General features: G+C 44.6%; 1 protein-coding gene across 2 annotated transcripts in view; it reads left to right on the plus strand.

The window, feature by feature from the left end:
* The window catches only part of alpk2 (alpha-kinase 2), a 115,009-nt gene that overhangs the window by 60,587 nt on the left and 27,299 nt on the right, over positions 1-27,123 (plus strand). Inside the window, exons 3-10 of one of the 2 annotated variants that reach the window (XM_072497346.1) lie at positions 3,694-3,841; positions 6,873-7,000; positions 7,099-7,134; positions 7,428-7,490; positions 12,208-12,479; positions 13,962-14,050; positions 14,921-15,138; positions 17,408-17,456. In XM_072497346.1, coding sequence (XP_072353447.1) covers positions 3,694-3,841; positions 6,873-7,000; positions 7,099-7,134; positions 7,428-7,490; positions 12,208-12,479; positions 13,962-14,050; positions 14,921-15,138; positions 17,408-17,456 — 1,003 coding nt within the window. Of the gene's footprint in view, positions 1-3,693; positions 3,842-6,872; positions 7,001-7,098; positions 7,135-7,427; positions 7,491-12,207; positions 12,480-13,961; positions 14,051-14,920; positions 15,139-17,407; positions 17,457-27,123 lie in introns of those variants that run through there. The other variant, XR_011940289.1, reaches the window with a different exon arrangement.

Below are 27,123 nucleotides of genomic sequence, written 5' to 3' on the forward strand. Positions count from 1 at the left end.
GGAATAGGTGGCCACCAGCAGAGTAACAACCTGTGGTTAGTCCGCTGCAAAACAGATATACTACTTTGGATACTTTTGAGGGGAATGGCCTCTCAGCAGAAAGCAGCAGCAGCCAATTTTGTTACAAAACAGTTGGTTCTGCTGCACTGCGGAGGAGTAGAAAGTGTGGGAATGCAATAGTTATAGGGGATTCAACTGTAAGGAGAAGAGATGGGCACTTCCATGGCCGCAAACAAGACTCCAGGATGGTATGTTGCCTCCCTGAAGGATTTCTCCGAGTGTCTACAAGACATTCTGGAGGGAAGGATGAACAGCCAGTAGTCATGGTACGCTTCGGTATCAATGAATTGGTGAAACAAGGGATGAGATCCGAATGTAGGGAGTTTGGAAGTAAGTTGCAAAGTAGGACCTTAAAGATAGTGGTCTCAGGGTTGCTACCAGTGCCACATGCTTGTCAGAGTAGAAATAGCAGAATATGTCAGATGACTACATGGCTGGGAAGATGGTACAAGGGGGAGGGTTTCAGATTGCTGGGGCATTGGGACAAGTTCTTGGGGGGGGGGGGGGGGGGGGGGGGGGGAGACCAGGACAAACTGGATGGGTTACACTTAGGCAGGACTGGGACTGATATCCTAGGGTGAGTGTTTGCTAGTGTGATTGGGGAGAGTTTAAACTAGAATGGCAGGGGAATGGGAACCAAAGCAGGGTGACTAAAGAAAGATAAAGAAGAACAGTAATAAAAGAAAATACAGTAAAATGCAAAAACTATGGACAGGGTAATCAAGGGTGAGAGGCATATAGGGTCACAGTACAAAGAAAATTTAGGATGATTCAAAATGGCAAGCCTAAAGGCTTTGTATTTTAATGCATGAAGCATTAGGAATAAAGTAGGCAGACCAATGGTGCAAAACAAGGAAATTCAATATGATCTCATAGCCAGGTGGAGGCATGGTTACAAAGAGGTCAAAACTAGGAACTTAACATTCAGGAAGGACCGGAGGGAAGGAAAGGGTTGGAAGATAGCAATGTTAATAAGTGATGAAATGAGGACAGTTGTGAGAGATGATCTAGACTTGGATGATGTGGAGTCTGTTTGGTTGGTGGTAAAAACAGCAACGAAGAAGACATTGGTAGGAGTTGTGTATAAAAACTCAAACAGTATCCACACTGTAGGAAAGGATATGAATCAACAAATACTAGGAGCATGTGAAAAGAATAGGCAACATGCTGGCACAGTGGTTAGCACTGCTGCCTCACAGTACCAAGGACCGGGTTCAATCCCGACCTTTGGTGACTGTGTGGAGTTTGCACTTTCTCCCCGTGTCTGTGTGGGTTTCTTCCGGGCGCTCCGGTTAAATGACCACCAGTCAACTCTCCCCCTCAAAGGGGAAAGCTGCTGATGGTCATCTGGGACTATGGTGGCTATATCTTTACCTGTACTTGGACTTCCAGAAGCTGTTAGTAAGGTACCTCTCAAAAAGTTAAGCTAAAGGAAATATAGCATCTTTCACAAGCTGAGGAGTGCTAAAGCAGTTTACAGGCAATGAAGTGCTTTTGAAGTGTTGTCATTATCCTAATGTACGAAAGACTGCAGTCAAGTTCCCAAAACAGCAATGTGATAACTATCAGGTAATCTGTTCTTGTGATGTCATTCCAGTATAAGCATTGGCCAGGCCTTCCATGATCTTCTCCGAAATAGTACCATGGGATCTTTTAAGTACACTTGAGAGGGCAGACAGGAACTCGGTTTAACATCTCATCTGAAAGACACCACCTTTGACAATACAGCACTGTTTCAATATTGCATTGTCGTGCAATCTCCTGAAACAATTCTCAGCCTAAAGAAATCGGACTCCACTCTTGCAACAATCTTTCTAATGCTAGAGAGAGTTACTGGCAGTGTTAGAACTTATCACAACATTAAAAGGATTACTAATATCTTTAAATACATGAAGCAGGTTCAGTTCACATCCACCATACACAGACAGCAACTTCACTCCATTTAGTGCACTTTATTGTTGAGGCAGACAGCATTTTCACAAAGCTAATGATGGAGCAGCACATCTGCAGCAACTTTTAGTTATTGACATTTAAATGTGCTTGTTCCCTTTGGCTGAAGTTGCAGTGCCATCTGTGCACAAATAACAGCAGCACCATTAGATTCACTATTATTTTGACAGTAAAATTTGACCTATTTTAATGAACTAGCAGGATGTCTGGATAGCCAGTAGTAAAATTTGAAGCCAATTATGGCACAATAGCCACACAAATTTGATTAGAAATGTACAAGTTTAACGATAAGATCTTTTGGGGGCGATTCTCCGAGCCCCGCGCCAGGCCGGAGAATTGCCGCATCCGTGCCACGACGCCCCGATGCCGGTGCGCGATTCTCTGAGGCGCAGAGAATCGGTGCCATTTGCGCCGGCGCGTTTGGCGTGGCACCGGCCGCAGGTCACTGGAATTGGCGGGGCCGCCGATTCTCTGGCCCGAATGGGCCGAAAGGCCGCGCGGATACGACAGAGTCCCGCCGGCGCCGTTCACCCCTGGTCACTGCCGGCGAGAACGCTCCGCGAACGGTCGGGGGGCGGCCTGTGGGGAGGGGCTCCTTCACTGGGGGGGCCTCCGATGGGGTCTGACCCGCGATCGGGGCCCACCGATCGGCGGGCCGACCTCTCTCCCCCCCCCCCCGGGCCTACTACCCTGCACGACCAGCCCCTGAAACCGACGCCATGTTGAGTCGGGGCCAGTGAGCTAAAGAAGTCCCCCGCGCATGCGCTGGTTGGCACAGCCCAACTGCGCATGCGCAGGTTGGCACGGCGCCCATTTGGCGCCGGGAAAGGAGGCTTTAGCGGCGTGAACCACTCCAGTGCCGTGCTGGCCCCTATGGGGGACAGAATAGGCTGTACCCGGGCCCGGTTCGCGCCATCGTGAAACGCAACGGCGTTCACGATGGCGCGAACACTTGGGCTCCATTTGGGAGAATCGCCCTCTTTAGCTTTCCAAATTGGCCATTTTCTTGCTTCCCAATCTTAAATTAAACTCTAAGTTTGAAAATTAGTATATAGCTACCAGTTTCCCATGGAACAGTTCTAATTAAGTATTGTTTTCATGTGTAACATGAGATAGTTCTCCATCAAATTGTGTTATTTAATAATATATTATTTGCAACTCTTTTCATAGCTCTCTGTGGGAAACCAAAGTTTATTTTGATAACTATTGAAACATAATTAATCTCTTGACTGAGATTATTAGAGCTACACTTCTGGAGTTGCTGTTTTGTGGATGATAGTTAAACAAAGGCTTTGATCTCTCACTCTAATGCACTTAAATTACGCCATAGCTCTATTTGAGGTGTCCGGGCCAATATTTATTACTCAGCCAACACTGACAAGAACTTATTTATTCAGTTATTTATCTCATTGATGTTTGTGGGATCCAACTACCTGAAACGTGGCTATCATGGTTCCCTATATTACAATAATGACACTCCTTCAAAAAATACTTCATTCACCGTGAAGTCCTGCAGGACTTCTGTGATCTTAAAACAGTCAAATGTTTTTCTTTCGGATTTACCACAAAATATCCATTTTTTAAAAATGGAACAAAGCTGCATGAAAACTGAATTAATGCCACAAGCATGTTGAGATTTTGAAGACCTCAATATACTAGTTGAAGAACTGAACTCTCTTCCAGCTCCGAAACTGATCCAAAAAATCCACACCGAAGTATTCCCAGAGACATCAGGAAATGTCAAACTATGGTGCCGGTTTTGTGACATCCATGCAGATTCCACCATTATATGGACACAAAATGGAGCTGTATTAAGCAAAGTAGAAAGAAGGTAAGCTGCATGATTGGTTAGTGGGCATTGATTTTCCTGGATTGGCCATTGTGTGACTTGACCACTAGTGCTCTCATATTAGGATTAAAGACTGGCAGTTTCCTCGAAGCTGTTCCTGCTTAGCCATGTAACTTTGCCAAAAGTGCAGCAGAAATCCAGTTAATGCTGATGCATCGGAGCATCTCAAAGGAACTTCCCAATCTAGACCATTGAAATCTATTTGTATTTTAAAAAAATATTTTGTCAACAGCGCAGACTAAAATATTCTGGATTTGTGACTAGAAATGTTTTACTTTAAAGAAATAATAGAATCTGCGTTATGGAACATGGAAGATCGATACATAATTGTTGCATTAGATTTTGAACGTCCATATTGCAGTTGAGGAGATCTTGTTACGCAGTGAGTAGTGTCCCTGCCTCTGAGCCAGAAACTCTGATTTTGAGTCCCACCCTGCAACTTAATGGCCTAGGAAGGTGCATTCATGAGGCGGCCAACAGGTTTATTATCAACCTGCAAAATCCTTCCAATATGCTAATGGAAGGTGTAAGAGTGGGAGAGACTCTTGGTCAGCCATGTTTGATACAGAGTGGCACCACTCAACCTCTAAGTGAGTCACTGGCAAAGGCTAGCAAAGTGTTCCAGAAAAAAACCTCACTGTGGGAACAGATGAAAAGTCTTCCTTCTGCACCACAAGGTGCAGAAAAACAGACAGCATTACAGTTGTCATCTGTCCACTCTGAGCACCAAATTGGCGATTTTCTATTATATTTTGTAAAGCTCACCTCAAAGTGTGGGGAGGTAGTGACACAGTGGTATTGTCACTGGACTAGTAATCTAGAGACCCAGAGTCATGTTCTGAGGACCCAGGTTCGAATCCTGCCATGGCAGATGGTGAAATTTGAATTCAATAAAACTCTGGAATTATAAGTCTAAAGGTCACCATTGTCGGTTGTTGTAAAAACCCATCTGGTTCACTAATGTCCTTTAGGGATGGAGATCTGTCCTGTTTGGCTGACATGTGACTCCAGACCCACAGCAATGTGCTTGACAGGGCAGCACGGTAGCATTGTGGATAGCACAATTGCTTCACAGCTCCAGGGTCCCAGGTTCAATTCCGGCTTGGGTCACTGTCTGTGCGGAGTCTGCACATCCTCCCCATGTGTGCATGGGTTTCCTCCGGGTGCTCCGGTTTCCTCCCACAGTCCAATGATGTGCAGGTTAGGTGGATTGGCCATGATAAATTGCCCTTAGTGTCCAAAATTGCCCTTATTGTTGGGTGGGGTTACTGGGTTGTGGGGATAGGGTGGAGGTGTTGACCTTGGGTAGGGTGCTCTTTCCAAGAGCCGGTGCAGACTCGATGGGCCGAATGGCCTCCTTCTGCACTGTAAATTCTATGAAATTCTATGACTCTTAAATGCCCTCAGGGGATAAATGCCCAGCCAGTGATACCCACATCCCATGAACAAATAAAGAAAAAAAGTTCCTTCGTACTAATGTAGTTACATGTTAAATCTGCTTGTTCTGAAGCAATATTATTAGTAATAGTGCAAAAGAATAATAATATTACTGATAGAATTCTCTATTGTCCAAATTCAAAGATTGGTAGCTTTCCCTGGGATTCACATTACTGAAGGGAGTGTTGAACTATATTCAAAGTTTCAATGTTCCATTGTGCTGGGTAAGAATAGATTTTTAAAACTTAATTTATCTTTGTCTGCAAATCATAAGAATTGATCGCTACTAATCTGACATGCACTCTGCAGAGGTCTACTGTGGGTGTAATGGACAGGATTCCTTGAACTTTCCTGGGCATGTCACCTTGCTTTACACTTGTCTCTGCTAAATGAGCATGGTTTAAAGGGTTAGTGCAAATAAGGCAGATTCCTCCCACCCTGGTGTGAGTCTTGCTTTCCATCTTCTCTTGGCTCATTGTTTCCAAGGCTTTCCTTCAATTATTATTTTTAACAACTCCCTGAGCTTTGGTGAAGGATTTCCAAATCTTGAATAGAATATGAATTGCTTAGAAAGTACAAAGGTACAATTTTTTTAAAAAATCATTCTTATGTTGTTGGCAGCACCGGTAAAGCAAGTGTGCTTTCCCCATCCTTACTTTGCCTTGAGAAGGTGGTGGTGGCTCTTCTTGACTTCTAGGCCACTTCAGTGGCCAGTTAAAAGTCAACCATGTTGGAGTTACATATTGGCAAGGCCAGGTGAGGATGTCTGGTTTCTGTCTCTGAAAGATATTAATGATCCAGTTGGGTTTTTACACCAATCCAACAGTTTCACAGTCATTTCTCCTGCTTTTTGTTTTTAAAAAGAATGTGAATTCAAATTCTCAATCACTATTGTTGCGACTTGAATTCATATTCCCTGGATTATTAGTACTGCTCTCTGGATTACGAGTACAGTAACACAGTAATTATGCTGCCATGCCAAATATTTCATGCTATATATTTTAATGTTCTTTCTTCTCATTTTTGATTCAAATTATTTTGCTACTTGGGAAGCACATGTCTTAATACCTTCGTCATGCAACTAAATCACATTAACTGTTAATAAATGAGACGGCATTTAACCACTGTCAACATTTACAGTTTATTTATGTTGAGAATGCATTTGTGTAAGGTATTTTTAAAATTATCTCATGTAGAAATGTACATTTTTAAAAAATGCACAGTTTTAATTGTCATCATTCTGTGATCTTTAAACTATGAGAGCACACATTAAGAATGCAAATGATTAAACCATAGTGCTGCTTATTCACTGTACATCCTCTAGTATGTCACATTGTAAAGAGTAATGAGAATAATGTGTTGCTTGCCAAAGCATTTCTAACACTTTATATATTTGTTCAAAAATCTAAAATTACAAATTTGAGAAAATCAGTAAAGAAAGAAAAAATCTGATAGTAGACAGAAATTTTTTTAACTTTAAAAAAAAATTCATTCCATTCCATGCTTTTATAAACCATTCCTACGATCACAATGAGAGTTATCTATCTTTACCGTCCCAACTGTTTTCAAATTGTAGCGCAGGAGATGACAGTCCAGTCTCCTTGGCAATAGTTCAAACTACTAAGAAAGATGGAGGGTTATATCAGTGCTCCTTGAAGAATGTATATGGAAGTGTGTCCTGTGAGTTTGACTTCACCACTGAAGGTATCAGAAAAAATGCCAAATACCTGATTATAGTTTTACAATAAAATTATGAAAAGGGTACACATGTCGTGATAATCCATTTGTCTTTACTTCCCCAGTTCTGAATGAGCTTCTTAGTTGTCAAGCTGTTGCAGGTACTGACACTTTTAAACTACAATGGCATTGTACAAAGGTTTTGTAAATTATTTGCTTGGATATGATGTTACAAATTATTGTAATTTAATGCAATATATCTGAAATAAGCTGCAAGCAACATGTAAAGTAAAATTTTAGAATATTTATTTGTTTTGTCTAATGATTCAATTTCAAAGCACTCTTGACATTTTGCAGTATTTTGGACAAAGCATGACAGTATGGTGTATGAAAAATAATTACATATCTTCTTGCCACCTAAATTAATTGATTTTAAACCCTTTGTTTTAACTAGGGAAGAGCCTCATCAAGTCAGTCAATCCTGATGACCATCATGCTTCTCCGGGTTCAGCGGCAGGTGAGATATTAATGTGTAATGTGAGGTATGTGTCTCATGGTCAGACAGCAGGTGAATGGATCACATAGTAATACATGTTGTAAGCCATATATACTTTGACTAGGCAGAAACATGGTCTGGAATTTTGTTGCCCAGGAGGGTAGCTCCTGGATCAATCAGTTAAAGAGTACCCTGAATTTGTGCGATCATGGCTCATTTTAGTTTTGGCTTGCTTCATATTGCAGGATTTTAAGAATTGAATTAGGTAAGACCTTCTCCTCCCCTCCCCTGGCCACTAAAGGTACAAAGAAGGTAATCCCAGCCTCTCATCAGATGTTAACAATTTTGAATTCATCTTTTCTGGTTAATCGGTATTAATATTTGCTTTGCTCAATGAAGCAGCTGTAGCCTTGGGTTGGTTGAGATGAAGGCTTCACCCTCTCTATCTTAGTGCAGTCAGTATGTCAAATGAGTATGGACAGTCCCAAACTAAGTGGTTCCTCCTGGATGTGGGGCCAGCACGGTAGCACGGTGGTTAGCACAGTTGCTTCACAAGTCCAGAGTCCCAGGTTCAATTCCCAGCTTGAGTCACTGTCCGTGCGGAGTCTGCACGTTCTCCCCATGTGTGCGTGGGTTTCCTCCGGGTGCTCCGGTTTCCTCCCACAGTCCAAAGATGTGCAGGTTAGGTGGATTGGCCTTGCTAAATTACCCTTAGTGTCCAAAAAGATTAGTGTGTTATGGGAATAGGGTGGATGTGTGGGCTTGGGTAGGGTGCCCTTTCCAAGGGCCGGTGCAGACTTGATAGGCCGAATGGCCTCCTTCTGCACTGTAAATTCTATGAAATAGTTTCTATGAAATGTGGTTACAATGTGGCACTAAATTACAGATATATAGCCAACGTGGCTTAAATTCAAAGTTATTGTCCAAACAATGTGGTTAGGTGCCAGGACCTCGGTATATTAATGCTCAGCTAAGTTTCAAATGCTAATGGGTTTGAACACAGTAGGAATTCCATTCATCTGAGAACGGATGAGAGTTTCAAGAAGTTGTAGTAACAGACTAATGTAGTTTCTGGTCTGTTGACACAAACTAACAATTACAAGTATTATAGGGTTTGCTTTCACATGGCAGAGTGCATTTTCTCCCCACGTCTCAAATGTGTTTGATGGAGGCTTTGAATTGGTTTATTTTTTCCTGAATTGATATTGCATGGAATCTGAGCACTGTACATGGTGCTTACTGGGTGAGTGGCTATGGAGGGTACATGGGTGCATAGAGGTGAAGTGGTTGATCTGAGGGGGCAGGGAGGATACATGCGAGCATAGAGGTAGCATGGATGATCTGAGGGTTATGGCCTGCCATGGAGGATTGGTCCATTGAGGAAGGTGAGGGGTGAGATTTAGGGAACCTTTAATCACTGTTGGGAGCTAGGATACTGTGCTCGAGAGCCAAGGTTTTCTAAATGGCCTGTCTCCAAACCCTTACTTCTCGCACTGTAGCGCCGCACACAAACTGCACGGTGAACACAACCCTGGTGTTGTGCTCACAAAAATGGCATGTGTGCAGTTAGCGGCTGCAAAAGTACGCAGGTCGAGTTTTCCTGAGCCCAGTCGAAGGTTCATGAAGGTGTCTGTTACTGATTTACATGGTTCACAAAGTTTATTTGCAATGCAATCTTTTGCAGTTTGTGAGTCTAATGTCATTTCGAAATTTCACATCTTATTACTACACCTAGCGCAATGTAAATTAATCTTAAATTGGAGAAAAGAGAGATTGAAGTGAGTCCATCTGTAATTCCAGTTGAAAATTCCAAGAGACGATCAATCTTTAACTCATGCAATCTGAATTTGAATCCAGTCCAAACTGAGGGCCCTTTTTTGTCAGCTGCAAGGCTTTTAATGTAAAGTTAGTGAATGGATGCATTCGCAAATGAGCTGATTCAGTTTTGTTGAGCAGGGGAAATAAGGGTCCAGAGATATCAGTGAAACAATTCATTTTCTCTCTGGAAGAATAGGAAAAGAAAACTGATCTTTCTTAAGGCTGCATTTTAACAAAAGGTGCAAAAGGACATAGTCAAACATGGGGCGCGATTTAACTAAATGAGAACAAAGTCCCATATGAGCGAGTTTGGCTGCATGTTTCCTGGTGCTCGCAGTGGCAAGAAACACAATGATATAAAACGGCACTCATGGAGGATACATGGGTGCATAGAGGTGAAGTGGTTGATCTGAGGGGGCAGGGAGGATACATGAGAGCATAGAGGTAGCATGGATGATCTGAGGGTTATGGCTTGCCATGGAGGATTGGTCCATGGAGGCCTCTGCAGGGAACGCACGGCCGAAACTGCACAAAGCTCCGTTTTGTGCACTGAGGAGCTCTGCTCTGTGGAACTCCTTAGTGTAGCGAGAGATCGGGATGCGAGCCGGGTGGATCCTGGGAGTAGGGTCTCCCAACTTCTATCGGCCACACTGTTCCATGGTTGCCCAAATGGCTATTTCTTACTCCAGAATTTCTTAGGCTCCCAGAATTAGACAGCAGTTTTGAACGAATTAACAATAGATTGGCAACCTCACTCCGACTAACCAGTCCTGAAAAATTAAAATGTCATTGTGGTACAACAACGATTGGATTTGTAACATTGAGGGCGATTTTTCACCCCCCCCCCCTTTCGTGCAGACACAAATCCCATTATGGCCGGAAATTCCCATGAGAGGACCATAACGGGATTTGCGACAGAAAATCTCTAAAGGGCACCCAGAACTCTGCGGAAGCGGCCTTGCTGGTGTCTTTATGCCCCACCCCTCACAATGACGGCACAAAAATGCCCCCATCTAAAGAAATGGCAAAATGTGGGAAGATTGCGATCGAAAACCTGCCTAAAATGTGCCAGTTTTCAGTCTGAACCTGACACATTGCCATTTTGGGGGGAAATTCCGCCATTATGTTTAAATCCAATTGATGGGAAATTATTTCTTGTCTTTTATTTTCCAAAATTCTAATAACATTTTTGAACAAAACCACTGGAAAATACTGAAGGGAGTCTGGTTCAAAGTTAGGACTACAATACTGATATAATTTACTTCATTCCCTTCAAGTTTTGAATGAGAATGTTTTGATTTGCTGATGTGGACAGTAAACTCTTCATCAGAAAAAATATCCTTATTCAACCGCAGTCCAAGGAATTTAGGCAGCATAAGTCAAGCTTAGAGAATGCCCCAAATATGCGTAGAAGCAGCGGTGGAGTATAATGGCTAAAATCATGCAGCTATCAGAAGAAAGAACAAAGAACAAAGAAAAGTACAGCATAGGAACACGACCTTCGGCCCTCCAAGCCTGCGCCGACCATGCTACCCATCTAAAATAAAATCTTCTGCACTTCCGGGGTCCGTATCCCTCTATTCCCATCCTATTCATGTATTTGTCAAGATGCCCCTTAAACGTCACTATCGTCCCTGCTTCCACCACCTCCTCCGGCAGCGAGTTCCAGGCACCCTCTACCCTCTGTGTAAAAAACGTACCTCGTACAGCTCCTCTAAACCTTGCCCCTCTCACCTTAAACCTATGCCCCCTAGTAATTGACCCTTCTACCTGGGAAAAAATCTCTGACTATCCACTCTGTCTATGCCCCTCATAATTTTGTAGACCTCTATCAGGTCGCCCCTCAACCTCCGTCGCTCCAGTGAGAACAAACCGAGTTTATTCAACCTCTCCTCATAGCTAATGCCCTCCATACCAGGCAACATTCTGGTAAATCTCTTCTGCACCCTCTCTAAAGCCTCCACATCCTTCTGGTAGTGTGGCGACCAGAATTGAACACTATACTCCAAGTGTGGCCTAACTAAGGTAAGGTAACATGGTAAGAATTCCACTGTTTGTTTAGCTAGCACCACACTTTATTCATTAGGACATTGGTTGACAGGGTTGGTTGAAGCTGTGTGGGGTGGATCATGGCCCCAGATCCCTTTAATGAGCTAGAATCAGCTGGTCAAATATCAGTGCCAGGAATACCACAGTTTTCCTGATTCACGTAATTGACTTCTGAGTTTGGCATGGAGGATTCCGACCTTCTCCCCCACTGGAATTAACTCAGTCTCAAAGAGGACCCACTTACCCCTCTTTCTCCTAAAGAGGAGAGCCACTAAGACGTTAGGCAACTGATAAGCATGGGGTTCAGTTCTCTGACAGGAATTTTGTTGCTGTCAAAAGCTTCTCATGAGAGGCATGCTGAGCAACATAGCATAAAATACGCAAGTGTATTTCCACTATTGTCTGGTCTTCAACTTGATAATGAAATGATACATTGAGCAAGTAGTTACTGCTGAAGATCCACTTGCCTAATTGCATCAAATTTATCATGCGGACTGATGCTTGATGTATGTCCAGCAGCTATGTGCCCAGGCAGGGAGTTTCCAATTTTGACCCAGTGATGATGAAGGAATGGTGATATAATTCCAAGTCTATATGGTGTGTGCCTTGAAGGAGAACGGTCTCCAGGTGGTGTTCTCATGTACCTTTTGCCCTCATTCATCTAGGTGGTGGCGGGTTTGTATGTTGCTGTCAAAAGAACTTGGGTGAGTTGCTCCTGTGGGTCTTGTAAAAGGAACCCACTGTTGCCGTGGTGCACTGGCAGTGGTGGGTAAGACTGCTTTACATTGTAGATGGGGTGCCAATCAAATGGGTTCACGGTGTAATAGTCAATACCTGCAATAACATTATTTTCTCACTCTGTTCTATTTAGGAGAGGAAATTGAGTTGTTACAACCCATAATTGAAAAGGAGCTCACAAATGAATGCAATTTTAATGTCAAGATGTGTGGCAGTCTTGCAACAGAAGAATTACATTTTGGTGAAGGATTGCACCGAAAAGCATTTCGGACCAAAGTTATATGTGGCTTTTTACCTATGTTTTATCCGGGACATAACTGTGTCTTAAAAATCCACAATGCCATCTCACATGGGACAAAAACAAATAGCGAGCTCATAAAACAGAACTATATGTTGGCAGTACAGGTAAAATATATAGGTTAATAAAAGGCGGCAGTTCCTTGAAATATTCCATATGCAAATGTGCTTTAATAAAAACTTGTTTTTGCATGCACTTAAAAATTATCTATTATGAGTTCTGTTGCCAAATTAAGAAAGTGTTGATTGCTGAGTACATTATATTTATGCAATATTTTTTGTCTGCTCAAAGCACACATTGAGTTCTTTGTCCCACAGAATTTATCTCGGACATTTCCTCACATAATTTCTCTCCTTTATCACACACACTTGAATAGGGGTTGATTTCCATCCTCTCCTATGGGCAGTAATGGGGTTGTTGTGCAATGGAATACTTACTGCCCCATTGCTGTTAACATCTGGATCAGTCACCATTTTGTTTCGAGCCTTGCCTTGAGCAGCCCAGAGAACTGCCAGAAACAGGCAAGAGCCTCCATGATCTGTGAAATTCAGGGAATTCCACCAATAGACCCACAATGGAATTTTGAAGCACCGATTAGCAGAATGTGCTCTGCACATGTGCTACCCATTATTATTTTCCCTTGAGCAGCCTAAAGGGCAGGCCTGAAGAAGAGCATAACAAAAAGCATTCGATACTCCAAAGAAGTTGAAAAGTATATTTGTGAATGATTAATATCTGGTTTTGAGAAGCATTAAAGCTCCTTAAAGACTATCCTTGTGATGAATGAGACTTCACTGCCCTCCCCTGTAACTTTGATGCAATGGATTTACCACCTTTTTCACTGATCAAATTGTTCCAATTGAAACATTTTCTAGCCTCAGACCATTGCACAGGCAGTTTCACCCAAGAGAAGTGTCACATGAAAATCCACTCGGCATACATCACCCCGACACACAGATACATACAGAAGTCCCAATTTTAATCGAACCCACCAAGTGGACTTTGTTCAGTTGCATGTTCTACACCCCAACCTCTTCCTCACAACCTCATGTTTTGCTCTGTTAATATCAAGCCAAGAGTTGATGATAAGCCTATATAGATATTTCATAGTACCTCAGTTATTGAGACGCAGTATAGACATCACAATATAGGATGTATATTGAGATTTTAGAGAAAATACAATGCAGCTGAAATGTAAAAGCTTTATAACAGAGTGCAGGAGAAATTTCTTCAGGCAGAGCTGTAAGACTGAAATTTATTACCACCTTAGTGGCTGAGACGCAACTACGTCAATTTTCAAGGTCAGATTTTATAGGTGCATGATGGGAAAGGGGTTGAAAAAATATGATAACAGGATGGGTAAATGTGATTAGAAACATTTCTCACGAGGAAGGCAAAAGATGACATGGACCAGTTGAGCTGAATGACCTTTTCCCGTGACTAATCTCTATGTATATACTTGCATGTGATGATCATGCTTTATTTTCAGTTGATAGAATATCATCAATGGGAATGAAGACTATAACTAACAAGTATGATAAATGTCTCTTTCTAATGCAGTACAATAAAAAAGTGTTGTTCATTTTTAGGAATGCCATGTACAGACTGCTGCCCGGCAATATGGCAATATGTTTTCAGCAGAGGGGACATTGTTAGAAGGCTTTGGGGAAGCACCTGAGTGAGTAATTGTGTGCTTTACTTTTACTGGCCTTAGCTCCCCTTGTCTGCTATATAAAAGCCAGGTCCTTAATTACTGTTGATTCTAAAGTGAAGTGGACATTGTAATTGGAATGACCAGAGCAAAATTATGTGCTTGCCATGGAAGTGCATCATATAAGCTGAATTCCTGGATTTTGACAGGAGACACTTTTCCATGATTTATGGCTGTCAGTGATTGCTTCATGGTGTCTAACTACTGTAATTGTTAATATTTGTTTTTATTCATTTTGTACTGCTCATAGTGAAGAATATTCATCCTGGAGAATAGACCACATTGAAAATTCAGGAATACTGTGCACATTCTTGCCATCCTTTTTAGATAAACTCACTTGTACAACCTGGGATTCAACCTGGGACCTTTTCACACACCTCAGTTTCAAATTTCAGAACAATTTCGATAATGATCATGCTAATTTCCTCTTGTGGGAGAAACTAGAACTAGGGGACTCAGTTTAAGAATAGCTTCTCCATTTTAAGATGGAAACGAGGAGATTTTTTTTCTCGCGGGTCTTTAGTGTGTGGAATTTCCTTCCCCAAAAAGCAGTGGAGACTGGGTCATTGAATTTATTTAAGTCAGATTTAGACAGATTTTAGATAGACAAGGGAGTCAAAGGATATGGGTAGGGCAGACAGAAAAGTGGAATTGAGATGACAACCAGATCAGCCATGACCTAATCAAATGGCAGAGCACGCTTGTAGGGCTGAATGGCCTCCTCCTGTATGATCTTATAGTTCTTTTCTTTTAGTTATTGTAAGTAAACGACAAATGTTTTTGTTACGCAGAGTTACACATCTGTAACAGGTATATGCAATCATGTTTTTTTTCTAGAATTATTCCCATAAACCTAATTCATCGGCCTGCAAACAGCATCCCATATGCAACTGTAGAAGAGGAACTGATAGGGGAGTTTGTTAAGTATTCGGTGAAGGATGGCAGAGAGTTAAACGTTGGTAGAAAAGAATCTGAAGTTGGTCTGAAATGCTGCACATTCCAACACTGGGTATATCAGTGGACGGAAGGAAATCTCCTGGTAACTGATTTGCAAGGTAAATGCGGTATATTGCATTGGAAAGAATGTTTGTGTGTTCCAAGGATGCAGTAGTTAGTGACTGGCCTGTTTTTTTAAAAAAATGTTTTTTATTGGATTTTTGCACAGAGTATATTTTGCTGTTATGTACACAGGATATGATATATCTATATATATGTAAGTAGGCATCCGTTTGTGCCGGTGGGGCACTTCCAGAGGGCAGTCCTCGAGTGGGTCTGGTGCCGGTGTTGCCCCTCGCTTCTCCCGGTCGGTTTTCGCTGCCGTTGTCTTCTCGTGCACGCTGCCGCTTCAGCCAGCCCTCCCATCCTCCGCCTGTATTCTCCTTTTTCTCTGTTCCTGTGGATATCAGGTTGGTAAACGCTTCCCTGCCACCCCCCCCCCCCCCCCCCCCCCGCCCCACCTACCTCCCACCTGGCTCTCTTCTATTGTTCCCTGTCTCTTCCCTCCTCCACCCCCCCACCCCTCCCGTGGTTCGCCTTTTCTTCCTCTTAGACTGAGTTGTGTCCCCCCCCCCCGTCCCTCTCCTGGTCTATCTCCCCCTTTCATGCTTTGGCTGCTTTCCCCTGGTTCCTGATTACCTGGCTGTTCTTCTGCTTGTTTGTTGGCCACAAGCAAATCCCGGAACAATTGAGTGAATGGCTCCCACGTTCTGTGGAAACCGTCGTCTGACCCTCGGATGGCAAATTTAATTTTCTCCATTTGGAGAGATTCCGAGAGGTCGGACAGCCAGTCTGCAGCTTTGGGTGGTGCTGCTGACCGCCAGCCGAACAGGATTCTACGGTGGGCGATCAGGGAGGCAAAGGCAACGGCGTCCGCCCTCCTCCCCAGGAGTAGATCTGGCTGATCTAAAACCCTGAAGACCGCCACTTTCGGGCATGGCTCCACCCTCACCCCCACCACTTTGGACATTGCCTCGAAGAAGGCAGTCCAGTACTCCACAAGTCAGGGACAGGACCAGAACATGTGGGCGTGGTTGGCCGGACCTCCTTGGTACCGTTCACACCTATCATCCACCTCCGGGAAGAACCTACTCATACGGATTCTTGTTAAGCGGGCTCTATGTACCACTTTTAGTTGCGTCAGGCTGAGCCTTGCGCAGGTGGAGGTGGAGTTGACCCTATGCAGTGCTTCGCTCCAGAGTCCCCAGCCTATCTTGCTCCCCAGGTCCTCCTCCCATTTCCTTCTTGTTGCGTCCAGTACGGTGTCGGCCCCTTCTACCAGTCGGTCGTGCATGTCGCTACAGTTTCCTCTCTCTAATATGCTTGTGTCCAGTAACTCTTCCAGTAATGTCTGTCATGGCGGTTGTGGGTAAGTCCTTGTCTCCTTTCGTAGGAAATTTCTGAGCTGCAGGTACCTTAGCTCGTTCCCCCAGGCCAGCTAGAATTTCTCTGTCAGTTCATCCAGTGTCGCGACCCTGCCGTCGGTGTACAGGTCCCTGACTGTCAGTGTCCCCTCATCTTGTCTCCACCTTTTGAAGGTAGCGTCAGTCAGTGCTGGTGTGAACCTATGGTTGTTACAGATGGGAGCTTTGTCTGACATTTTGGTCAGGCCAAATTGCTGCCGCAGCTGGTTCCAGGACTGGAGGGTGGCTATCACCACCGGGCTGCTGGAGTGTTTTTTGGGTGGGGATGGGAGTGCCGCCATGGCGAGGACCCGGAGGGAGGTCCCCTGTGACTGGCCAGTTTAAGTGTAATAACTGATCCATTATCAGAATCGAAAGGAATGTCATAATTATCAGGAGAAACATTTAGCATTCGAGGCTTTAGACCAATGTACCTCTTTTGAAGAAGCAATTAGTGCTACCCCTGCAGTTTACATGTAGCCTTTCAAATATTAATTATCCAAGTGTAAAGCAAATTCCCTTTTGATAGCCAAATTGCAGGTATTCAAGTATTGTCTCAATATATGACTGCGTCACATTTGTCATTGGAACAATACCATACGCACATACTGCATTTTATACATCACTTACAGTACTTATTGGTTACCTATTTGCTCAAATAAAATTGGAAAAGCATAAAGACACAGTCAATACCTGAAAGGGAATGTAAAGTTAACATTTCAGTCCGCAACCTTCACGAGTCTTCTAATGAAGGATATTACCAGCACTGTGAACCTGTTCTTTTGCTTCCAACTAACTTCCATTACCACCATTTTAGACATTCAATATTAACAGATTTTCATTTTATTTCCACTTATGTTATAACTTCTGTGCATGTTTTGCAGAATTTGTAAAAGACACACTCTTTCCAATTGTTTTTCTGTAGGTGTAGGAATGAAATTAACTGATGTTGGAATAGCAACTAGTAGAAAAGGGTAAGTGAAGAAAATGATGGGCTGTACTATTACAGTAGCTCATTCTCCATATCTTGATTGATGGTGCAGTAACAGCACCTTCTCTGTTGTTAGGTTTGATAACATGGTGTTGGTAGTAAAATTACTGTAAATGACGTGCAATGAAAGTTTCAACCTGAAATATAAAAACAAGCAGCTGCGAGGTTGATATCCCATCAGGAATATTACTAGTGGAATAAAAGTTTTATCTGCAATTACCTCCCGTGCTTAAGTTTCCTTTTTCTTATATTTACTGGGGGCTAAATTCAATATCTCAAATATTGATGGCCACGAGAATTGTGTTTTACAAATGTATTAGATTTTTTTGAGGAAATAGATAAAGGGGAGCCAGTAAATGTAGTATAATTGGATTTCGAATAGGCATTCAATAAAATAGCTCCAATTCACCAGAAAGATTTCCAAGTCTGGTCTCGGGCGCGATTGTTTCTCGGCGACTGCAGTGCCGAGATTGACGCCACTATTCAAAGGCACTTAGCCATTTTTTTGGGCCTCGGGGACTTTCTTCCCATCGAGGCCACACTTAGGAAATTTTACTGGGCAGAGTGGTTAGCACTGCTGTCTCATGGCACCGAGGTCCCAGGTTCGATCCTGGCCCCAGGTGACTGTCTTGTGGAGTTTGCACAATCTCCCCATTTTTGTGTGGGTTTCGCCCCAAAAACCTAAAGTGTGCAGGGTAGGTGGATTGGCCACACTAAATTGCCCCTTAATTGGAAAAAATTAATTGGGTACTCTAAATTTATTTTAAAAAAGAAAATTTTCCTGCACTGCAGAGCTGAGCTTACCAGCAGGATCGACTCCTCACAGACTGGGGCGTCATTTTGAAAGGCTGCCCCGATCTCTGCACCCTCCCCTTTCAGGAGCACCCTTCAGTCCCCCAACCTTTCTGTAGCCCTCTCAAACACCCCTGAACCCCCCCTTTCATGGGCATGTACCCAAACTCTTGGCAGTACCAACCTGGCACTAGGCACCTTGGCACTGGTACTCTGGAAGTGCTGGGTTGGCACTGCCAAGGGGCCCAAGTGGTACTGCCATGGTGTCCAGCTTGCAGTACCAAGGTGCCTGGGTGGAATTGCTAAGGTGCCTGATTGGCAGTGCCTAGGTGCCTTAATACCATGGAGAGTGCCAGGGTACCACCCTGCCCTGTTTACGACCACCCAGGGGCTCTAATGGCCTGTGAGACTGCCCAAGGTGGAAACCAGTGCTGAACGGCATCTGGTTAACTACTCACATGCGCGGCCATTGACACCCAGCCGCCGGGTGAGTACGGCGTCAGGATATTCAAATGAGCCATTAATATCATTATCTGGTTCACACACAGTGAGGGCGTGATCTAGATCGGGCCTGCGCCACAAGTAGGGTGACTTACTTGAGGTTTCGTACCCGGAGTGGAGCCTAATCTGGACACCTCCAGCAATTCACCCGTCGTGCCTGGCACAGAGCTGGGTGCGATGCAGTGGGAAAATCACATCCAATATCACACAAAAGATGGGGTTACCCCATCGCTGGATCTGTAAAGATTTAATCACCTGCTAATGGTAGCATTCCAAGCATTGTTTGGCATCTTTGAATTTGTCTATATATATTTTTCTGGAACATACCTCTTCATTCACCAGAGGAAGGAGCAGCGCTCCGAAAGCTAGTGACATTGAAACAAACCTGTTGGACTTTAACCTGGTGTTGTAAGATTTCTTACTGTGCTCACCCCAGTCCAACGCCGGCATCTCCACAACACAAAAGATTAGTATGCAAAATAAGGGTTTATGAAGTTGAGGGCATGAGGTTCATGAAGTTCATGAGGGCAGCAAAGTAGCACAAGTGATTAGCACTGTGGCTTCACAGCGCCAGGGTCCCAGGTTCGATTCCCCGCTCGGTCACTGTCTGTGCGGAGTCTGCACGTTCTCCCCGTGTCTGCGTGGGTTTCCTCAGGGTGCTCCGGTTTCCTCCAAACTGTCCAAAGACGTGCATGGATTGGCCATGATAAATTGCCCTCAGTGACCAAAAAGGGTTAGGAGGGGTTATTGGGTTACGGGGATAGGGTGGAAGTGAGGGCTTAAGTGGGTCGGTGCAGACTCGATGGGCCGAATGGCCTCCTTCTGCACTGTATGCTCTATGTTCTATGTTCTGGAGACAATGGGCTGGATTTTCCGCTGTTGGAATTCTCCGATGCGCCGGCAGCGCACCCATGCCCCGGGATTTCCCGGCGGCATGGGGCTGCCCACAATGGGAAACCCCATTGGCTGGCTGGCGGGATGGAGAATCCTGCCCCCTATATAAGCATGGATGGAGAATTATTTAATGATCAGGAAGCAGAGAGTGGAGATAAATTAATAATTTTCAAATTGGCAGGTTGTAACGAAGAGTGTCACAAGATCGGTGCTGGACTCTTTGCAATTAATGTTCCATATTAATGACCTTGTCAAAGAGATGGTGGGTTATGCATCCAGGTTTTGCTGACAATTGCAAAGCAATTGCAAAGTAAGTTGTGTGGTGGAATATAAAAGTGTGGAAGTTTTAGGGTAGCTGTCCAGGGCCTTGGTGAGACCACATCTGGAGTATTGTGTGCAGTTTTGGTATCCTTATTTAAGAAAATATATAATTGCTTTAGAAATAGTTCAGAAGAGATTCATTGAACTCATTCCTGGATTGAAGGGCTTATATTATGAAGAAAGGCTGAACAGGTTTAGATTTCGATTTATTGTAACGTGTACCGAGGTACAGTAAAACGTATTGTTCTGCATATAGTCCAGTCAGATCGTACCATACATGAAAAGCATAGGACATACAATAGACACATAACAACCTGTGTCTGGGTGGGTTTCCTCCGGGTGCTCCCGTTTCCTCCCACAAGTCCCAAAAGACATGCTAATAAGGTGATTTGAACAGTCTGAATTCTCCCTCAGTGTAACCAAATAGGTGGCGGAGTGTGGCGACTAGGGGATTTTCACAGTAACTACATTGCAGTGTTAATGTAAGCCTACTTGTGACACTAATAAAGATTATTATTATAATGCAAATGCATTTACATTGGGTGAAGAATACAGAGTGTAGTGCTACACAGCCGAGAAGATGCATGGAGAGATCAGATCAGTCCATAAGAGGACCATAAGAGGTTAGGACTATACCTATTGGGGTTTAGAAGAATGAGAGATTGAAACATATAAGATCCTGACGGGACTTGTGGGTGGTTACCTGATGGGACTTGTGGGTAGTTACCTGAAGGACTTTTCCTCTTGTGGGGGAGACTAAAGCTGGGAGGACATCATTTAAAAATAAGAGGTCTCCCTTTTAAGCCAGAGGTGAGGCGAAATCCTTTCCCCAAAGGGTCATTGGTATGTGGCATTCTCTTCCCCAGAAAGTATTGGAGGCTGTGGCATTGAATTTATTTAAGGCAGAGTTAGACATATTTTTATTATACAAGGAAGTCAAAGGTTATGGGGGGAAGGCAGGAAAGTGGAGCCGAGGTCACAATCAGATCAGATTATTGAATGGTGGAGCAGGCTTGAAGGGCCACATGGCCTATTCCTGCTCCTAGGTTCCTAAGTTCCTGTGACTCAAAGAGGATGAAAAAAGGATATAGACAGGTTAAGTGAGTGGGCACCAATGGTGCCTAGGTCGCACTGCCAGGCTGGCAATCCCAAGGTGACCAGGTGACACCTTGCTCATGCTGGGGTTTGGACCCGGGGGTTCCCTGCCTTTATGAGGCGTGTCCTTATGAGGTGGGGTGAGGAGGGCTCGAGGGCCTCCAATCGGTAAGTTGTAGTATTGGGGGGGTTCAGGGATAGCGTTGGGGGTCTAGAGATCGAAACTCCTCAGTACAGGAAAAGAAGGTAAGTGTGGCCTCTGCGGAGCCTTCCTAGACAAGGACCAACAAGAGAACAGAGTCCCGTTTAATAGCGGGATCGTTCTCTGTGCTGTAAGCACTGGGAAACACCCCGCTGAATGCACCCTCAATGGGATTCTGGGTGTTTTCTGTTAAATCGCGCCTACAATGTATTCTTACAAGGAACACAAAGCATTAGCATGCAGGTGTAGCAAGCAATTAGGAAAGCAAATAGCAAAGGGATTGGAGTACAAAGGCAAGGAAGTCTTGCTACACTTGAAAAGGGCTTTGGTGAGACCACACATGGGGCAGAATTTTATTGTGTCCTGCTGGCAGGTTTGTAAGCGCCGGGTCCCATACAATTCATCGAGTGGCCTTCCCACCACCCTTCTGTCTGCCCCCAATCAATCTGCAGGTCTGACCATCTGTGGAGAGAAAAGGGAGCTAACATTTCAGGTCCGGATGACTATTTGAGGAGCCTAATGGTCCACTCCTGCTGCTCTTTCTTATTTTTTATGGTAAGAGGTTTTACAACACCAGGTTAAAGTCCAACAGGTTTGTTTCGATGTCACTAGCTTACGGAGCGCTGCTCCTTCCTCAGGTGAATGAAGAGGTATGCTCCATATTTTTTATGGTGATGCAATATGGACCTGCGCCTGTTGTTTCATGTGCAGGCAACACCAATTTTGAGCTGTCTATTATTTTGCTGCATGCAGCCAGTGTTAAAGGCACTGTTCAGTGGCTTCATGCCTCAGAGGGCCCAAATTTGTGGGAGACGAGCACTCAGAGCCGGCTGCATCCCACTAAAGGGAGGTGCACCCTGGCTGGAAAAGGTGCTGGAACTATTTGTGGAAGAAACACTGAGCAAGAAGGGGAATTAATTATGGTGCAACAAGGAGAAACCATGTTCCACGGCTTCCCGCGTTGTGCTGAATACTTGGTGGAGGAGGTGCTTAGTGGCAGAGAGAGACTATCTATCTACAAGGGACCAGAACACTCACTCGACCAGCTGTGGAAGCAGATAGGCATTGTGGTCAATGCCTGGAGATAAGCCTCAAGGGCCTAGATGCTGTGCCGCAAGAAGTTCAATGACCTCACATAAGTAGTCATGGTTAATGAATTTATGGGGGGCACGGTAGCACAGTGGTTAGCACTGTCACTTCACAGCGCCAGGGTCCCAGGTTCGATTCCCGCTTGGGTCACTGTCTGCGCGGAGTCTGCACGTTCTCCCATGTCTGCTTGGGTTTCCTCCAGCTGCTCCGGTTTCCTCCCACAAGTGAAATGAAATGAAATGATAATTGCTTATTGTCACGAGTAGGCTTCAATGAAGTTACTGTGAAAAGCCCCTAGTCGCCACATTCCGGCGCCTGTTCGGGGAAGCTGGTACGGGAATTGAACCGTGCTGCTAGCCTGCCTTGGTCTGCTTTAAAAGCCAGCGATTTAGCCCAGTGTGCTAAACCAGCCCCGAAAGACATGCTTGCTAGGTGAATTGGACATTTTGAATTCTCCATCAGTGTACCTGAACAGGCGCTGGAGTATGGCGACTAGTGGATTTGCACGGTAACTTCATTGCAGTATTAATGTAAGCCTACTTGTGACACTAATAAAGATTATTATAAGGGAAGATCGGCCTCTTGCTCTTAGTACGTCACTGGTGTGTTTGTGGTTCCAAAGATTTTCAAAGCTTTCCCAGTATACATGGAGAGCTTGGCTGTAATGCTGTTCAAACTTAAAGGCTGAATTCCAGCATGGATATATTTGAAAGTGTGCTTTCCCCTAATGGTCACCCCGGTGTTGACTTCCATTTTAAGGGGTTTGCCATTTACCCTTAAGACTATTTCAATTGGGGCTGTCATATTCAACTGGACTGCATTCAACCGATACATCGCATGCTCATCTTCAGAGCTTTTCTCCACAATGTTCAGTCGCACTGTGGACTGCTGCTGCTGCTATATTATTTTTGCATTGGCGCACTTGTCTAGCACACCAACATGCTTGGATGCGCCCCCTGCGATTGCATCGGAAGCACATGAATACCCAAAAATGGCAGGTCTCTTAGGGATGATCTCCCCCACAATGATAGCAGCCCACCTCTGACTTGGGTTAATGCCCTATCTTTTTCCCAGTCCTTTGACTCTGGTTCAGTCCCGAGAATCGTGTCTGGTTCTCTGCTGTGCCTGTCAATCCTGCCGGGCACTTCACAGCCATACTGCCCCAGACTTGATTGAACTCCCTCCTCAGCCATGCTTTGGAGCACAGTGGCACCTTTCCCGGCACACTCCATTGGCTGAAATTTCTTGATCACCTTTTCCAATGCTATATGGGTTTAAGCCAGGAGCTCTTCTGGATATTAAGGTTATGGATCTCACAAACCAGCCAGTTGCGTAACATGTCCCGAAGCATGGTCTTGAACTGTCAGATGTATCACCTTCTGCATGTCCTCACCTGTGATCTCATTTTCAGTAAATAATTAGCAGAGCTGTTTGATGTACTGACTCCAATCCTCAATGCCTTGGTCAAACGGGTCCAGTTTACCGATGATAAACATTTTCATTCACGGTTTAATCTTTCCCGACTCTTGTGGGAGTTTCTTTACTTTTTCAACTGCTCCTTCCTTGCCCACGCAATTCACGACATACTGTCGGCTGCGATTGAACCTTTTACCTCGTCGCCAATGTGGTGGCTCAAGACACACACTGGAGGCTTCCGATAGTTAACAAGCAGTTTATTGATGGATAGGCAAAGGCAGATAAGTAACAGGTACAGAACACAATATAACACGTCTACTCACTTCGGCTTCGGGGTCCACACTGCTCGGGATCCTGCTCCCAGGGCCTTGCGCAAACTCCTTATTGGCCGGGGTTTTGCACCTGAGCCAGTCACGTGGTCCATCAAGCCCACCCCTTTAAAGGGGCCACGCCACCACAGGGTCTTTTGGTGAGTAGGGAACTGAGGTTATGTCTACTGGCATCATAGTTGGATGTGTCATTCACAGACAGCCCAGCCAGAAAGCAGTTGTGTTGGTTGCAAGTTTCCTTCCTTTTCGTTCTACATCTATCCTTTAACTGGGTGATAACAAGGACTGTGCCTTCATGATGGTGTGTTTGTGCAGCATGCAGAAAATCACAGCTAACCTTGACTCCTGCTTTATTGGTTACACTTTAACTGGATGTGGGCAGCACTGCCAAGAATTTATTGCCCATCCCTAATTGCCTTTGAGAAGATGGTGGGGAGCTGCCTTCTTGAAATGCAGCAGTCCAAATGGTGTAGGTACACCCACAGTGCTACTAGGGAGGGAGTTCCAGGATTTCAATCCAGTGTCAGTGAAGGAATGGCGATATAGTACAACATCAGGATGCTGAATGACTTGAAGTGGAAATTGCATGTGTTGGTGTTTCTACAAATATGTTGCCCTTGTCCTTCTCGGTAGTAGAGGTCACAGGTTTGGTAGGTGCTGCCAAAGGAGGGATGTTGATTTCCTGCAGTGTGTCTTGTACATGGTACACACTGCTGCTACTGTGCATCGGTTCTCTGTTGTTGCATCACTGGGTTGTTACCTCATTTTAGGTAAGCCTGGCACTGCACCTAGCATGGGCTCCTGTACCACTCATTGAATTAGGGTCGATCTCCTGGTATAATGATAATGCTTGAATGAGGAGTATGTCAAGCCATGAGGTTACAGATTGTGGAATGTAATTCTATTACTGCTGATGGCAAACAGCACTCCATTGGGCAGCACAGTAGTACAGTGTTTAGCGCTGTTGCCTCACAGCACCAGGGACACGGGTTCAATTCTAGTCTTGGGTGATTGTGTTGAGTTTGCATCCTCTCCCTGTCTCTGTGGATTTCCTCCAGGTGCCTCGATTTCCTCCCAAAGTCCAAAGATGTATAGGTTAGGTGGGATTGTGGGGTTACGGGGATAGGACGGGGAATGCACCTAGGTAGGGTGCTCTTTCAGATGGTCGGTGCAGACAAGGCAGTGCAAGCATTGTTTCAGACCTCCAGTAGTCTGCTCTATCACATTTCTTAAGGCAGCATGGTTTTCATTGTGTGTATGCTGCCCATGTGCTTGTGGATTGTGTACTTGATTCATTAGTGATCTTTTCAAACGTTAGCCCATGCAGCACAGTAGCCGCTCTCTGTTTTCTAAGTGGTGGCTAGAATACAGATTGCACAACAGATACCATTTGATGAAGGCAGCATGACAGCTCCTAGGCAGTGTTTTTAAAAAATGTATTTATTAAGAATTTTTTTAAAAAAAATATTTTATTGAAAATTTTTGGTCAACCAACACAGTACATTGTGCATCCTTTACACAATATTATAACAACACAAATAACAATGACCTATTTTATAAACAGAAAATGAATAAATAATAAATAACAAAAATGAAAACTAACCCTAATTGGCAACTGCCTTATCACAAGTAACACTCTCCAAAAATATAATTTAACAGTCCAATATATAATTATCTGTAGCAACGACCTATACATATTATACAGTATATATTAACAACCCTGAGAGTCCTTCTGGTTCCTCCTCCCCCCCCCCCCCCCACCCACCCCCCCCTCCACCCCCACCCCCGATCCTGGGCTGCTGCTGCTGCCTTCTTTTTTCCATTCCATCTATCTTTCTGCGAGGTATTCGACGAACGGTTGCCACCGCCTGGTGAACCCTTGAGCCGACCCCCTTAGAACGAACTTAATCCGCTCTAGCTTTATAAACCCTGCCATGTCATTTATCCAGGTCTCCACCCCCGGGGGCTTGGCTTCTTTCCACATTAGCAATATCCTGCGCCGGGCTACTAGGGACGCAAAGGCCAAAACATCGGCCTCTCTGGCCTCCTGCACTCCCGGCTCTTGTGCAACCCCAAATATAGCCAACCCCCAGCTTGGTTCGACCCGGACCCCCACTACTTTTGAAAGCACCTTTGTCACCCCCATCCAAAACCCCTGTAGTGCCGGGCATGACCAAAACATATGGGTATGATTCGCTGGGCTTCTCGAGCACCTCGCACACCTATCCTCCACCCCAAAAAATTTACTGAGCCGTGCTCCAGTCATATGCGCCCTGTATAATACCTTAAACTGAATCAGGCTTAGCCTGGCACACGAGGACGACGAGTTTACCTTGCTTAGGGCATCTGCCCACAGCCCCTCCTCGATCTCCTCCCCCCAGCTCTTCTTCCCATTTCCCTTTTAGTTCATCTACCATAGTCTCCCCTTCGTCCCTCATTTCCCTATATATATCTGACACCTTACCATCCCCCACCCATGTCTTTGAGATCACTCTGTCCTGCACCTCTTGTGTCGGGAGCTGCGGGAATTCCCTCACCTGTTGCCTCGCAAAAGCCCTCAGTTGCATATACCTGAATGCATTCCCTTGGGGCAACCCATATTTCTCGGTCAGCGCTCCCAGACTCGCGAACTTCCCATCCACAAACAGATCTTTCAGTTGCGTTATTCCTGCTCTTTGCCACATTCCATATCCCCCATCCATTCTCCCCGGGGCAAACCTATGGTTGTTTCTTATCGGGGACCCCCCCCAAGGCTCAAGTCTTTCCCTTATGCCGTCTCCACTGTCCCCAAATCTTCAGTGTAGCCACCACCACCGGGCTTGTGGTGTAGTTCCTCGGTGAGAACGGCAATGGGGCTGTCACCATAGCCTGTAGGCTAGTCCCCCTATTTTATTAAGAATTTTAACGCAGTTTTTCACCCTTACAAACAAACCTCCCCCCCGTAACAAAAAGAAAGAAAGCGCACATAGCAAGACATGAACATGGTAAATCGATATGATACAGAGCTTTGT

The sequence above is a fragment of the Scyliorhinus torazame genome, chromosome 3, assembly GCF_047496885.1.
Source record: "Scyliorhinus torazame isolate Kashiwa2021f chromosome 3, sScyTor2.1, whole genome shotgun sequence".
Lineage (NCBI taxonomy): Eukaryota > Metazoa > Chordata > Chondrichthyes > Carcharhiniformes > Scyliorhinidae > Scyliorhinus > Scyliorhinus torazame.